Here is a 17329-nt window from a genome sequence, read left to right as displayed (position 1 = left end):
CTGCATTATGGAAGGCATTAGATTTCAGAATCATGCCCCTCTAGCCACTGTGAGTGTGCCTCGTGTCTCTGACCACCTTCCTAAACCCAAGGAAGTTTTGGACTCCCTGACAGTACATTTGTGGGTTTTCCTTCCCCATTTGCACAAGTTCTTTCAGAGATGGATTATCTAATACATTCTTTGTGTAATATATTATTAACCTGGGCATGCCTCTTGTGGCTTCTCCTGGTAATTATTATTCAAAATTCCTGACAACTTCTAGATGAATGTTTTAATGAACGGATACTGAATTCTCTGCCTAAAATGCACTGTGTGATATTGAAAAAGCTAATTCGGAAGTCCTCTCATATGTCCCTCAATTCTCTTAACTATCGGCTGAGGTAACTTGTGTGGAGAGGAGTCAGATGATCATATTTTGAAGAGGCCTAAAGGAAGAGACTAAAGATGAGTTAGCATGTACCCATCTCCCTACAGTTCTTGCTGAACTAATTGGCATAGTTCTAGTGATAGAACATCATATTCAGCAATTTACTTCATAAAAAGAAGAATTGAGTCTCCTGTTTAGGTGGTATGCTTAGATTATTTCTTCGATCGTGGGAGGCTGTTTCTCAAGAAGAACCTATGCACACGTTTTAAATTAATAGACCGTGGTATTACTTACAGCAAGACTGATGGTGGAATGCTTTGTCAACATCACTGATTTATCCCTGCGAGGTGGACCTATGATTCTTACGCAGACTGGTTCAGCCAAGGGGATGATAACTGAAGCTGTAAAAAAAGATATCAAAAGTCAGGGTTATGTCTTCACTGTAATGAAACAGGTCATGTATTTCTAATAGGCCTGGTAGGACCTCAGAGAATCCTAGGAAATGCAGAAGCCCGGCTAGAAGTGTTTTCTGTTTTGTTTAGTTCTCACAAATAACTCCTACTTCTAACTCCCGCTTATTCCTTCTACAGGCTTGTATTAGATTAAAAAATGGAGTTGTATTATATACTCCTATGTTATTAGACTGTGTATCATGTGAAATGTGCTCTGAAGAAAAGTGGACGACTGAGGTCGCATTTGCAAGAAGACATCTGAACATATTCAGAGAGAGGATAGTCACCTTTAGCCTCTGGACCAATTAAAGAGATGACTATTCCTCTCTGTTTCCTTCAGGAATGACCAGAAAATAGTCTCTTTTTAATGTCATTGTGTCGACCCATCATGCCACAATATTTGGAATACTTTGCTTCAAGTGACACAACCTGTATAACATAAGGATAGCACAAATCATACCAATTTCTTCACAGTTCTGTCATGATCACTGTTTTTATGGAGTAAGGGGTTTGTTCACCAATTAAGGAGTCTGACGTAGGGCTTTTATTAATGTATGTCAATTGCACATCTCACTGTGGTACCACAACATTAACAACATTAAGAAGCCTTTTCAAATATATTCCTTAAACCCACATGTTTTCCCCTTCCTCCATGTAGGGAATTTGATTACACCATTCTAACTGAGCCGGGAACTGCAGCTCCTCTTGAGTGAATTCATTCTCTCTGTGAGTCGTACAAAAAGGCATTAGATCCATATTTACAGGAAAACTGCAGAAAGGCTCGATTTCCCTTTTTTCTTCCCTCGGCAGGTGCTCAAATGTTTTTTGTTTGCAAGTGAGAATATATTGAATATTGTGATTTACACAAGACCACCATAAAAGACAGATATATGTTAGATCTTACAAAAGACCTACTAGAATCAGTGAAAAAAGTATCCTCACAAAATTAGGCCTACATAGGACATGATTCCTTTTAAGTATATAAGATGGTGACAAATGAAGAAAGGCAGTTTAGTAAACCCTTTGAACATTTTGAATATAGACCTATGCCGTTTGGGTTGTGCAGGGCGGCCGCTGTCTCATATTTGCTGACCATATATTCCCTGACACTCTGAATTCATGAGTTGGATTCGATCTAAATAACATTCTCATTTATTTTAAGACTCCTAAAGAAGATGGCTAACCCGCCTTTCACGTTCTGTCCAAAATGCCGGTAACATATGTGTTTCAGTAAACCTGAAAATGTGAATATGCTAAGGATGATATTGGATATCTTTTTCCAGATTTTGGTTAATGCTAAGAATATATCTGAGATCGTCGAATGGACATCTCCTGCAAATGTAAAGGGACCCCAGTACTTGCTCGGTTCTGCACTTTTCTGGGCACTTAACTGAGAAATTTGTTGATGTAAGCAGTGGCATTAGTAGAGTCTTAAAGAAATAAATAAATACGCAACATGACTCCCATTGGGATTCACGAGCGAAACAAGCTTTTTGAAAACTTAAAAAAGCTTACATGCAATGCCTTATTTTACCCCATCCTAATCCCAAAATTAATCTATATTCAAGACTGCCTTCGACATTAAGATGATTAACTCGAACATCCAATATTTTATCTCCCTCAAAAATCGACTGATTGAGAAACGTAAGAATTCCGTATTTGCTATAAAGGTAGACTGTCCAGAGTGGAGACATTTCTTGACTGGAACAAAATAACCATTTGAGGTACTAATGGGCCACAGAAACATACGCTTTCACTGAAATGTCATGCTGAAACAATAATCCGGCAAGGTGGACATACTATTTTTTCAATATGATTTTATGCATCTATATACCTTCCATGTCCTTATGGATCTATATCTTTATTACTTTTGGGTTTATATATTTATCACTTTTACTCATTTATCACTTTTCTTCGAATTCAGCATATCCAATGCACTACCCTATTTTTCACCCTATACCTCTCTCAATATATCCTCTAGCTCAAATCTGACTCATCTCAAACCTATTTCACTACTCTTTGCAATGGCATACCCTATTTCCCACCCTACACCTCTAGCAATATATCCATGCCCTCCACTCTCTCGTTCATCCCAAACCCCATAGCACTATTATGATCCCCAAAATAACCCTTTCAAGACTCTTCCCTACTCCACCTCTCCTTGCATCATCTCATACCTCTTTTTACTATTCCGATCCCCTAAAACAAGCCTTTCTAAACCCTCACTCAGAGTCTTCCCCTTTGACCTCCCTTTTAATCATACCAAACCTAGCAAGTGCTATATAAATACAAACCTTTTCCCTTCTCTCTATCCCTCCACTATCCTTCTCAATCCAAATAACTGACTAATATATCCACCACTCAAATTACTTTTATATTTTCACTATACTAATTCACCACTAATCAATTATATGTTCTGGAGTAGCCTGCTACTCGCCGAAAAATCGCTTCAAAACCCCATCAAGGGTAGCAGGCGCTATATAAATGCAAACCTTTATCCCTCTTCTGTCCCACCACTATCCTTCTCAATCCACATAACTAACTTACATATCCTCTGCTCAAATTACTTTCATATTTTCACTATACTAATTCACCACTAACCCTTTGTGGGTTCTGGAGTAGCCTGCTACTTGCTGAAAAAGCGCTTCAACGCCTCATCAGGGGTAGTAAGCGTTATGTAAATGTGATTACAATACAATATAACCTACATTCCTGGTTCCCAGAACCTCTTGGCAGGTGCCCTTTCACAACAATATCCAGAACGTCCCATATCATGTGGTCGACATTGTTTCCATTTCATCGTATCATCGGATCGCATAAATAACTTGAATGTTGTTACAAATTATATTCATCTGCCCTCTTTACCAATATATCAGTTATTGAGCAGGTAATGCTTTGTGGTTTTAAACTGGAGGACACCTCAAAAAATCGCTGTTCATTTATTTTCCATATAACACCTAACCCTCACCCTACTTCATGAACATTCCCCAGAGAATTCAGATTATAGTGTGATTCTGGATTCTACTTATGGGAGGAATTTTAGCCTGTAAAGAGATTTTTGATTAATCAAGGATGATGCACAGGCTTACACTTCCCAAATGTATGCACTGCTGTTTTTAGGTCTCGCGACCGATCAATGCGCGCAAGCGCATTGAGAGGAGCGAGAATTCATGTCCTCAAAGCGCTCGTGAAACCAAGGGTTTCGTTCGTGCGGTTTTCATTAAGTTCACGTGAACCACGTGACCAAACAAGCACGCGCATTCACGGCCGCACAGCACATCAAAGGGCTTCGCCCAGCGTGCGCTCTGCGGCTTCTCCTCCCCTGTTTTTATCACACTCTCATCCCCTGCTGCTTCACACTGTGCCGCATTTCTCCTCCCCCCTCCCCTTCTCTGCCTTCCCTCCGTCTTGTTTTTTTTTTTGCTGTTTGCCTTTAACCGGCACTACACCCTGTCGCATTTCTCCTCCCCCCTCCCCTTCTCTGCCTTCCCTCCGTCTTGTTATTTGTGTCCTGCTGCCTGCTCCTTGCACGTTCTACGGTCAATGTGAAGGTTTCTCCTGATATCAGCGCTGCAAGGATCCTGAATAAATAATCAGCAGCCTAGTGATGTGTGATCCTTACGCAGCAGAATAAACATGCCTTATCACTGGCTTCCAGTTATGCTCTCCGGCCGGAATATGTGACATTAGCCTTCACTGCTAGAAAACTGACATGACAGCGACTCCCAATAACAGCAACGCACCGGAGCCACATCAACATTCCTTTGACACCTTTTAATCTTTCTTTAACTCCTTTTGTGGGATAATTCCCAAAACGTTTACCCGTGCTAACTGGTTCACGTGATCTAAAATAATAATTTAAACAGCCACATGCCGCAATCATATATCAACATAACATGGTCAGATAGGAAAGTATGTAATTGTTTTTGCTCTATTCATAAAATGTTCACAGGAATACCACAGCTCCCTGCTTGATTTCTTATCACGATTGTCACTGCTGTTTGAGAGCGCTCATTTTTAAGTGTAGTGGACAACAAACATCCACTCTTGATTGTTTTGCAGTTGTGCACGCGTATATATTATATGTAAGATTTTATTTAGCGCCTTGCAGTAAGCTATCATCCCGTGGGCAGTTTATGCAATCTGAATGCTAGTATTTTCAGTGCTACAAAAGAAAACTAACAGCTGTTGTAGATGCTACTTTATGTGTCAGAACTGAAACGCCTGTCCTCACAGCTTTCATAATTAACTTTTCATTTGTAATTTCCTAATCCTGTGTGTGGGAGGGCATTCCATGTCGGAAGGGGTGTCTACTCTTTCTATAACAGAATCACGGGGCTGTTTGTTTCCCATTCAAGGTGGTGCTGACTCGCTGTTCCCAACACGTCTAATGACAAGGGTTTTAAGTACTTGTTTTCATAAATTGATGAAAGCTTTGGTCTGTTAAAAGCACCTCCATCTGTAACCCTCCTTGTTTTAAATATGAGGGTGACCTCCCACAGCCCCCTTCTCTATTCTCCTCACTCGAGCCCCTGTAGCCTACTATGCACCTGGTAATACATTTCGTCACGTCTCTTTACACTAATAACACACCTGTGTTTCTTGGCTTCAGTAGTCTTTCCTTTTTTCTGCTTACCATAGCATTGTGTGCATTGAAGTTTCAATGATTTATGGTCATTGTATTTACTGGATGGTGCTTTGATTCTGGAATGAAAGATGCAGGTGGACATTGATTGGCAGGGTGCAATGTTTCCCACTGCTCACTGTGTTGGTATGTGACAGTTTTCACTTCCTGGTTGGCAAAAACTACCATTTGCAAAATAACATGAGCTTAGCAATTTGTAAACATACCTTCTCTCAGTAGTGTATGTATTATTTTCTTGGACTGCACCATTGGCAATAACGTTACACAGGTTTTTGGTTTCTAGGTAGTTTATTTGCATGTACCGGGTCCCCAGATGTGCATTCACAGAGAACATTTTGATTGTAGCAGGAACATCTCGAACTTAAGATGCTGTATTTCGAAAAGAACAGTCTAAAGTCTGATAGGAAATAATGGGGGAAAGGAAATATAAATGGCACAGTCCGCTGTACAGTTAGTTTTACATTACAGCTATTCATAATGTCGGGCACAGGATGATAATATACTCGGGACGTAACGGAGGACCCTTCAGTGTGGGGCAGGGACACCACCACACCACTCAGGGACACCACCACACCACTCAGGGACACCACCACATCACTCTGGGACACCACCACATCACTCTGGGACACCACCACATCACTCTGGGACACCACCACATCACTCACGGACACCACCACATCACTCTGGGACACCACCACATCCCTCTGGGACACCACCACATCCCTCTGGGACACCACCACATCACTCTGGGACTCCACCACATCACTCTGGGACTCCACCACATCACTCGGGGACTCCACCACATCACTTTAATACACCATCACATCACTGAGCACCATAACAGCATCACTCAGCACCACAACAGCACTGTCCTTGCTGGCTAACAACAAGTATTCACATAGCCAATAGGACTCGCATTAGGAAAGTATAAGCTATTGGCTTTGTAAATAACAATGCTATTAATTTATATATTTTCAATGCCAACACATATTACAAAAATAATTGTCATTTACAATACCAATAGCTCACACTTTCCTAATGCGAGACCTATTGGCAACGCCAGTGCTTGTTTTGTATACTCATGCTCCTTGGCTCATAAAAAGGACTTGTTTTATTTTTTCGGATCCGGCTGTAGTGTTCATCATTACACTTCTAAACCCTTGCCAAAAATTATAGTCTGATATGGACAACTGTCTTGCTGGAGCTTTGAGGATTTCTTATGTAACTGCAATATATTGTTTTACTTCTTTGCAAGGGATACAAGTAGAATTGTGGACCTCATTCTGGTGGAGCGTGGCTGCACAGTGTGGTTACACTGGACATGGGTATCGAGTTTGACCCCTTGTATTGGAAAACATACTTGCACCCCCAGGTGCTGGGTTACATGATTAGATCGTGTGATAAGCGCATGCACTGGAAGGGGCCCATCCTTCTTTTTACACATTTGCACAAATGCTCATTGTGATGCCTGCAGTTTGTGCTCTGCACTTCGAAGAATAACTGATGCAGAACTCATGATTGTCTTGATGAAATTCAATTGCCCGTCTAGGGGGGCGTAAGTGCAGGCGCGGTGCGTCCATTGGGGCGTAGGGGCGAAGCCCCACTAAGCCCCATGGACCCACCACGTCGTCACTAGAAGCCAAACACAGTTATTTAAAAAAATCGCGCTATCTGCCGGCCGGGAAACCGGGAGACAGCCGACCTTCCCGGAGTGCGCAAGGGGGGGAAGGAGGGGGGGGGGGGGAAGGATCGGGCTGCTGCAGCTGCGCAAGTGTATTTTTGGGCACAAACATGCCCGCGCATGCGCAGATCGTTTTCTTGTGAATTCCCCCTTAGAGAGAGGACCAGGGGGCGGGCCGCAGCCACCGGGGTTACACAGGGCGACTGGGCGAGGAGTCATGGTGCCCCCCCAGCCAATCCTGGCGCAGGATTGGCTGGTCACTACATAGCCCTGTTACATAACCACTGACGGATAGCACGGCCGACTTTGGTGATGGGAAACCAGGTTCGAGCCTCTTATCGAACCATAAAAATGTATACATGACTTACACTGGTGTTAAATAAATAGATATTTTAAAAAACAAATAAAAATGATGTTCCGACTAAGGTGTGAAATTGGTGTCGAATAAATACATGTTTTTAAAAACAATTAATATTAATCATGTATCATTGGTGCTGGAGTACAAGGTTCGAGACTGGTATTAAACACTGACAAGCTGTGTGCAAGTTATAGGGTCATAAAAATACATGAATGATGGATGGATGCATGAATGGATGCAGGATGAATGATGGGTGGATGAATGGATGGGTGGATGCATGAATGAATGATGGATGCAGAATGGATGCAGGATGGGTGGATGAATGAATGATGAATGCAGGATGGATGCAGGGTGGATGGATGGGTGCATGAATGAATGATGGATGCAGGATGGATGGATGGATGGATGGATGGATGGATGCATGAATGGATGCAGGAATGGATGCAGGAATGGATGATGGATGGGTGGATGGATGGATGGATGGGTGGATGGATGGATGGATGCATGAATGATGGATGGATGCTGGATGGGTGGATGGATGGATGGATGGGTGGATGAATGAATGATGGATGCAGGATGGATGGGTGGATGGATGGATGGGTGCATGAATGAATGATGGATGCAGGATGGATGGATGGGTGGACACATGAATGGATGCAGGATGGATGATGGATGGGTGGAAGGGTGGATGGATGGGTGGATGGATGGATGCATGAATGAATGATGGATGGATGGATGGATGCAGGATGCAGGATGGATGGGTGGATGGGTGGATGCATGAATGAATGATGGATGCAGGATGGATGGATGGGTGAATGCATGAATGAATGATGGATGCTGGATGGATGGGTGGATGCATGAATGAATGATGGATGCAGGATGAATGCAGAATTGGTGGATGGATGGATGGGTGGGTGGGTGGATGGATGGATGGGTGGATGCATGAATGATGTATGGATGGATGCAAGGTGGTTCGGGCTCGCTCGCTCGCTGTGCTCGCTCGCTGCGGTGCAATATGCAAATTAGTTTACGCCCCACCACTTTCAAATGTCACCAGCCGCCCCTGCGTAAGTGGTGTGCTCGAAGTCCAAGGTGGGCAACGTTACCTTGACCTATAGGCCTCACCAGATCTGCGCCTGCGCCACTTGTAAACACAAGACTGCGTCTGCTGTAGCCTTGTTCGCATTTATGCCTTTTTGTTTGAAAGAGACCTTTGTACATTTCACAAATGTTATCTTATGTTTGTCTTAGTACTTAGGATCGTTACTGATGAAAGAAATAAGGGGGACGGAATCCACGCAAGAGGCTTGCTCAAAGATGAGGGTAAGTTTCTAGGTTACAATTTACCCATAGATTCGTACACCGACTCAAATGTTATATATATGTGATATTTAATGACTACAAATGTGCTATGTAAATTGACATAACTATTTTCAGTTTTCACTTGCTGCTGTGTAACTGATGCAAATAGAGGTTCACTTTTAATGGGTTGATGCTGTACAAAATGACTCCCGTATCCCCCAGCAGCAGTAAAGAAGACCAAAATCGATAGCACCTCTGCTGATGATTTTTTCCATCACCACCAAAGCTAAGATTGAACTGAATGCAACATGCACATTCAACACCTTAATGGTTAGAAATGTATTTTGCAAATAAATATGTATTGTATACATACTGTAATGGGGACTGAACTTAAGGGAGGGAGGTGGTAATGGGGGTACGTTGTTTAATATTTTTGTGCTTGTTTTATTATAAATGCGAATAAAATGTTTACAATTCAACACCTTTTCAAATGGTTGGTAGGAGGGAGCCTCACTTTTTTTTTTTAAACAATTTTTATCGAAATTTTGAACATATTAAACAATACAGATACAGAGCTAAGTAAATTGTACATTCACCCAATCCTGGTAGTCCTGGAGGAAGTGTCTGCAGAATGAAGGGGTTCGCAGCTTCTATGCATGGTGGGGCCATCGTGGTTTGTAAGGAATTAACAGGTAGATTCATGAAAGAAAAATCGTCTCGCAAAGGGACAGATTCTGCGAATCTGGCCCTTTGCGAGCGCAATTTTTGCATTTGGGATTCATCATCCCAAATGCAAAAATCGCTAATTGCTAAATCGCATATTTGCGAGGAATTGCATTTAAGGAACATCTATTTGAGATTCCTTAAATGCAATTCATGAACCATTTAAAAATTGCGAAATCGCAATTTTGGGCCGCTATTTACCGCGAGGTCAAACCTCGTGGTAAATAGAGAAAACTTAGAAAAATGCATTTAAATGCATTTTTCTAAGTTGCATGTTACACACACACACACACATGTCCTTTGGACATGTGTGTGCGCAACACCAATGTAGATTACATTTCAGGGGTGCTACAGGGTGTCCATTGGACACCCCTGGCATCCTTGAAATCGCATCCTAATTTGGGATCTATGACAGAATTTCGACAGACAGAATTTCGACCTACACAAATATTGGCGTAATTATATCGATAGCAAAAATATCGACGCCCTATGTACAACATGGTAAGTACCAAAATATCGAAAAAATAATATCGATGTTAAAAATATCGTTGTTAAATATATCGATTTTTTTAAAATTTAAAATAACATAAAAAATACTGTAAATAATACTTATTAATTACTTAAACATATTTAAATATATGTAATAATGGTAAAAAAAATTTATAATACATATTTAATTTAAAAAATAATTAAAAATCATATATAATATATACTTACTTAACAATAATTACTATTCCCACTCCAGTGGGTGCAACAGTAGGGAAAACTGACCCTAAAAAAAACCCTTTACCCAAAAACCTAAAACTGACCCTGAACCCTAAAAATACCCCTTTACCCAAAAACTGAAAACTGACCCTGAACCCAAAAAATACCCCTTTACCCAAAAACTGAAAACTGACCCTGAACCCTAAACATACCCCTTTACCCAAAAACTAAAAACTGACCCTGAACCCTAAAAATACCCCTTTACCCAAAAACTGAAAACTGACCCTGAACCCAAAAAATACCCCTTTGCTCAAAAACTGAAAACTGACCCTGAACCCAAAAAATACCCCTTTACCCAAAAACTGAAAACTGACCCTGAACCCTAAAAATACCCCTTTACCCAAAAACTAAAAACTGACCCTGAACCCTAAAAATACCCCTTTACCCAAAAACTGAAAACTGACCCTTAACCCTAAAAATACCCCTTTACCCAAAAACTGAAAACTGACCCTGAACCCTAAAAATACCCCTTTACCCAAAAACTGAAAACTGACCCTGAATCCTAAAAATACCCCTTTACCCCAAAAACCAAAACTGACCCAGAACACAAAAAATACCCCTTTACCCAAAAACCCAAAACTGACCCTGAACACTAAAAATACTCCTTTACCCAAAATTAATTAATATTACAATTAAATTACTTCCCACCCTATTCCCCTATAAACCCACAACCCGCTCCAGTAGTAAAACATATAATTTAGTTAAAAATAAACATAAATTATCAATTAATGGTTCTATTAATCAATTAAAATAATTCATTGCCAATTAATATTGAATTGAAAAATAAATTAATCATTGACAAATAATTATTTAATTACAAATAAATTACTTCCCACCCTATTCCCCTACAAACCCACAACCCGCTCCAGTAGTAAAACATATAATTTACTTAAAAATATACATAAATTATCAATTAATTAATCAATTAATCAATTAAAATTCATTGCCAATTAATATTTAATGCAAAATAAATTAATCATTAAAAAATAATTATTTAATTACAAATAAATTACTTCCCACCCTATTCCCCTAAAAACCCACAACCCGCTCTGGTAGTAAAACATATTATTTACTTTTATATATTTTTTATTTATAAAAACATATTAAACACATATTATAACAATTAATTTAAATACTTAACTAAAATTTCTAACACATATTAGTAAATCGAAATTACTTACATCGATATATATGCTATCGATATAAGTAATTTCGATATTACTTACCTTAGGGTCGATATTCTGGCCATCGATATTCTGGACATCGATATTCTGTCCCATCGATATTAGCAACTCGATATAAGTGTAAGTCGAAATTAAAAAATCGATATTTTGACTGTTTACCCCTAATTTGCGATTAGCAAATTGCTAATCGTAAATAAGGAATAACTCCCATAGGAATGAATGGGGAGTTATTCCTTATTTGCGATTAGCAATTTGCTAATCGCAATAAGGAATGTGTAGGAATCGCAATTTATTTAGCGATTCCTACATGAATCCCGTTTTGTAAGTCCTTAATAGCGATTCCTTTATAATCGCTATTAAGGACTCGCAAAACGGGACTATGATGAATCTACCTGTAAGCTCCAATTGTGCAGTAAACTGGAATGGGGAAAAAGTGTAGGGCGGTTTTCAAAGGACTAAAGGTCCTGTGGGCAAAGCCTACGGGCGGAACTCGGAGGGTCACTCCTCAACCACATGAGGGCGACTCATGTGGTTGAGGAGTGAGCCTGAATTGAGAATAGTTACTTAGGAGGTGGCTGGGTGACCTAATAGGACTACAGTCTTCAACACTTAAATCTTAAAAAGCAACATACGTTCGGGACGTTTCTATGGTCTTTGAAGGGATATTGCTAGAGTGCACATACGCTGAAACATCTTGGCGCTAGCTAAACCGTAGGTGAATGTGGAAACTAAAAAGTTAGCAAATACTGAAGATGTAATATTTTAGTTGTTTACTGAAATGCAGATCAATTTGTGAGCAAAGATGGCGTAGAAATGCATTCCAGGTTTTTTCTGCTGCAACGTGAAAAGCTCTACCTTTGTAAGTAGCAATTCATTTTTTAGGCACTTGTTAAAAAGCATTTTGGACCAGTTGGAGCGGATGTAAAAGAGACTGCAGAGTAGCAAGGTAGATTGTGTTGATGTAATCCAATCTCGATTAGACTAGGGCATTTAGAAACGCCACACAGAACTGATTATCAATGACAGAAAGCAGCGATCTAAGAATTTTAAGATGCCAGAAGTAAGTCTTAACTACTTTCGTTGTCTGGGTCATTAGAGAGCAATTTAAGTCAGTGTGTGTGTCCAGATTACATACAGACATTACAGCTGTTGGTATGGGTCCCACAAGAAGGTATCAATTAAACAATGGCATACTCTTGATATCAGGGCAATTCAGAAGAAGCGCAGTTGTAGAGGAGTGCAGCTTCAAACAATTATTGGCCATCCTCCATCGAATCAAAGTTATATAATTTGTAGTTTTTGGATAGGTGAACACCGGACTGTTTGCAAGGCTACAAATCTGTTGAATGTGATCTACATACCAATAAAAATGGCCTCCTTCCTGATGGAGTAGTTTTGCCAGGAGAGGCATGTAAATGAACAGGAGGGGTGACACAATGAAGCCGAGCAGGACACCATAACTGAGATATTTGGGCTCGGTCCAAAAAGGTGGTAGAGGCAATACTTGTTGATAGTTCTCTAGATGCGAAGTGAGAATTGAACCCGAATTGCCTATATGTATACCTATTGAAATCCGAATGGGATGGTTGATGGTGTCAAGGCCACAGACAGAGAAGGATCAGGGCCTTTACACCACTGTCATCAACTATTCTGGGGAAGTTGTCAAGAACTGAAACATCAACAAGTTTAGTGCTCCAGCAAAGGCAGAAATCCACTTGTAGAAAGTCAGGAATATAGTGATCCTCCACATCCTACTGAAGTTGATCTATTTTTCCATATTTTTAACAATAAAAGGCAACGGAGGAATTGGTCTGAAGCAGGGGTCTCCAACCTTTTCTGTAGTGAGAGCTAAGTCTTGATCAAGGAAAGTCCTGCTGAGCTGCTAGCATATTTTATCACTGTAAGATGCAGATGATATGTATTAACATTACACTATGACCACCCTAAGCAAAATTATCAGTAGTAACCGCCGAAAAATTCCAGGTGAAGTTATCAGCAGAATGCTAGGAAAACGTTTAGCAATATTAAATGCTTGAAATCAAGTAAAATTCAAATCATCACATGTTGTGTGCCTCAAAAGGTATTACCACAGCAGTAAGTCTCCTCAACTCAAATTGACTGATCATTCAGCTAACAACTTTAAATGTGTTTTAGAATTGCAATAGTTTGTCTTCATTTGCATATTAGTTTTTGAAAATACACATACTTTTCTATCAAAATCCCTTTCCACTTTGAGTACTCAAGCTCAATTTTCCAGAAGGAAAACCTTTTCTGAAAAAAAGCATAATTTTTTCCTGTAAAAATCAAATCAGTTTTCATTGGTAATAAATACACAGTCCCTAAACATCAGCTTTTAGTTTTCATTGAGTACCACCATGTAAAAATGCTTCTCATGGACAAATTATGCTTCAAATACCCAGGTATTGGATTCATAGCCCATGGTTCCTCACCATAACACTACGAATGCCTCTTTTAAGCTAATAACGCCCACCATTAAACCAGGGCTACCACTGTGCCACAGGTGGATGCCCAACATGTATCAGTTATGGCCATTATTATGGGAGAAGCGGTTTCCACTCTGTCAGGAATGGCTAAAAGCGGGCCATTCATGCTCTTAATATATTTGTGATGGCAGGAAGTATGTAATTACTATACTTGTGTGCCCAAAATAGTCATGGAGGAAACTATAATGGCTGTGGCACAATTATACCATGGATGGGCACAATTGCTTCAGAGATAATACTCCTATAATGGAGACAAGCATACATATTTGGCAGTCCTTGACACTAGGAGTAGCTTTAAGGAATCAACACTGTTTATTTGGGAAGGACACAATGTCACCCACCCACACATAAATGAATGAGATGCTTTTAATTTTCTCTGCCCTGGATGCAAACTCTCTTCTCCTCAGCTTTTTGGTTTATCATGCTCCAACTAACACATTTTCACTTTAGTTCATGGAGTTATACCCTTTGGTGGGTCAGCCCTGGTTACTGATGCTGCTATTCTTTGATGTCACACTCAGTGCGACTGATCGAGCAGGGCGGATAACATGGCCAATCTCCTTCTTCGGTAGATTTAAAGTAGATAAAGATGGTTCAAGTGGCAGACCCATAGGCCAATGCTGCAGCTTCCACATGCTTTAACACCCTCTGCATACTTAGCAAGACCTTCAAATGGACCCACCTCCCGAATCCAGGAAGACCGTCACTCATGCACTCATCACCAGCAGGCTGGACTACGGGAACGCCCTCTGTGCCGGAATCAACAAATCTCTACTCCACAAACTTCAGACTGTCCAGAACGCCGCAGCCAGACTCATCCTCAGCATCCCACGACAAGACCACATTTCCCAGCATATACAAGACCTCCACTGGCTCCCCGTCAAAAAAGTGACCTTCAAGCTGCTCACACACACCTATAAAGCCCTCCACAACACCGGACCCCAATACCTCAACAAAAGAATCTCCTTCTACACCCCCAAAGAAACCTCCGCTCTGCTGACCAGGCCTTGGCCGAAATCCCCTGCATCCACTGAAACAGAACAGGAGGCACGCCCTTCTCCTACATCATGGCCAAGACCTGGAATGACTCCCCCTCAGCATCAGATGAAGCCCCACACTGAAAGCATTCAGGAAGAGCCTCAAGACCTGGCTTTTCGAATGACCTGAGCTGCCCAATTCCCTCCCACAAATACCCCCAGCGCCTCACAGGTGAGTAGTGCGCTCTATAAATCCCTGATTGATTGATTTATAGGCCACCACAGTGTGTGTTTGAGTGTTATCAACAGGCCCTGCCATTGGTTTGGCTGTCTGTAACTGTTAAGGGGTAGTGAAATGAGCAGGGCTGCCTTCTATAATAAAAGGAGAGGCAACACCAGAGTATCCTGGCAAGAGGACGACTCGGTAGCGAACCACACCCGGAGCAATCAACAGCCGGGGACGAGCGGAGTATGAGTTTAGTGACAAATCTGTCTGCAAGAACACTAACTCCCATGGAAATCCAAGTATTAGAAAAAGGTTTAGGTTTCGTACCTACAGCAAAACCTGATAAATTCAAGTTGCATTGTGAACTCGCTGGCTTTTTTCGCAAACTGAAACTGAAAGCGTTCTTTGAAGGAAAAACGGACCCAATGGAATCAGTTAGGAAAGGCGACACAGGACTAAGACCTAGTTCCACTTTTATTCCCCCTCCGCACACAATACCAGCGGCCATAACCGCCTTTGAGCAAGCCGTTTTCAAAGATCTAGAAAACTGCCAGAACCCAAAAATATTTGGGAATTTCAGTACTGCTGAATTCCAAGCATTACATCAATTGCAGAAGGACACCTCCATAACTATAAAGCCTGCAGATAAGGGCGGAGGGATTGTTATCCAGAACACAACCGATTACGAGAACACCTGCAATGATTTACTCGGGGATGCCAGAAACTACATCCCACTTACATCAGATCCCACTGCTGACCTTGCAAAAAGGATAACGTCCTTGGTGAAACAGGCAGAGGAACAAGACCACCTGTCCAAAAACAAAGCAGCATTTCTGAACAACACAAGTAGTGTCATACCCTACTTCTATACGTTGCCTAAAATGCACAAAAACAGATTACCGCCCCCTGGACGTCCCATTGTTTCAGGGATAGGCTCACTTTTAGAGCCTCTATCTCAGTTCTGTGACTACTTTTTAAAGCCTCTTGTACAGTCAACACCGACTTACCTGAAAGACACAAAAAGCTTGTTACGACTACTAGCGGAGATCACATTCCCTGAGAATTCAATCACTCTCGTGACCCTGGATGTAGAAAGCCTCTACACAAGTATCCCACAGGACGACACCATCACAGTCCTTACCAAGGTACTTGACTCCACTGTTTGGGAGTACCAGACACCAAAAAAGTTCATCATTGAGTGTGCTACCATAGCGTTAAAAGAGAACTTTTTTTCTTTCAAAGACCAACTATACCTCCAGTGCTCAGGTACATCTATGGGCAGTACTTTCGCGCCTAGTGTGGCCGGGCTATATGTAGCTGACTTTGAAGCCAAACATATTTTGCCACCCAATGCAGCTTTCTCGTCGTCAATGCTTCTATGGAAGCGTTATATTGACGATATCTTGCTCATTTGGACAGGCAACAACAGTGACCTCAAACTTCTTGACATGGATCAACACCCTAGACCACAATCTGAGGTTTACCAACACTACGAGCAAAACAGACATTGTGTTCCTGGATGTGGTCATTTCTGTCAGTGGAACGACACTTACCACCAAAACCCACAATAAACCAACTGCAAAGAATAACCTCCTGGAATTCAGCAGCTTCCACCCCCGTCCTCTGAAGGAAAACCTTCCTTACGGACAATATCTTAGACTAAGAAGGAATTTTAGTACCACCACAGACTTCAAAGATCAATCAGCTAACCTCACGGAAAAACTAAAAAATAGAGGCTACCCAACATCTACCCTAAACAAGGGATTCAAAAGAGCAAAAAACCAACCAAGGGAGGCACTCCTTGAAGAAAAAACTAACAATTCAGACCAAATTCCACTTACTTGTGTCACCACATACAGCAGTCTCTCAAACCTTATGAAAAAAAGCATCAATAAACACTGGAATATTGTGAAATCCCTGAAAAAGGATTGGGAAAAACCCCTTTTTTCCTTCAAAAAAGGACGTAGTTTGAGAGATGCATTGGTACACACACGCCCAAAGGAAAAACCACCCAACACCATACCGTCAGTGACGACAGCTTGGGGTCTGCCAAAAATCACCGGACACTACCCCTGCTCGGACTGTAGCGTTTGCCATTTAACTCAAGCTACCAAAACATTGTCACTTGAAGAAGGCAGAGTGTGG

At 41.2% G+C, this 17329-nt stretch overlaps 1 protein-coding gene across 1 annotated transcript in view; it reads left to right on the top strand.

Annotated features, from left to right (window-relative positions):
- ANKS1B (ankyrin repeat and sterile alpha motif domain containing 1B) overlaps positions 1-17329 on the top strand; it is a 523840-nt gene that overhangs the window by 267420 nt on the left and 239091 nt on the right. The window contains exon 5 of the mRNA XM_086918031.1: positions 8755-8826. Within this exon, the coding sequence (XP_086774157.1) occupies positions 8755-8826 (72 nt within the window). The remainder of the gene's footprint in view (positions 1-8754; positions 8827-17329) is intronic.

Source organism: Lissotriton vulgaris, chromosome 1_1 (genome assembly GCF_964263255.1).
Source record: "Lissotriton vulgaris chromosome 1_1, aLisVul1.2, whole genome shotgun sequence".
Classification (NCBI taxonomy): domain Eukaryota; kingdom Metazoa; phylum Chordata; class Amphibia; order Caudata; family Salamandridae; genus Lissotriton; species Lissotriton vulgaris.
The sequence above is the reverse complement of the archived record's forward strand: the minus strand, read 5'-3'. Positions and strand labels throughout refer to the sequence as shown.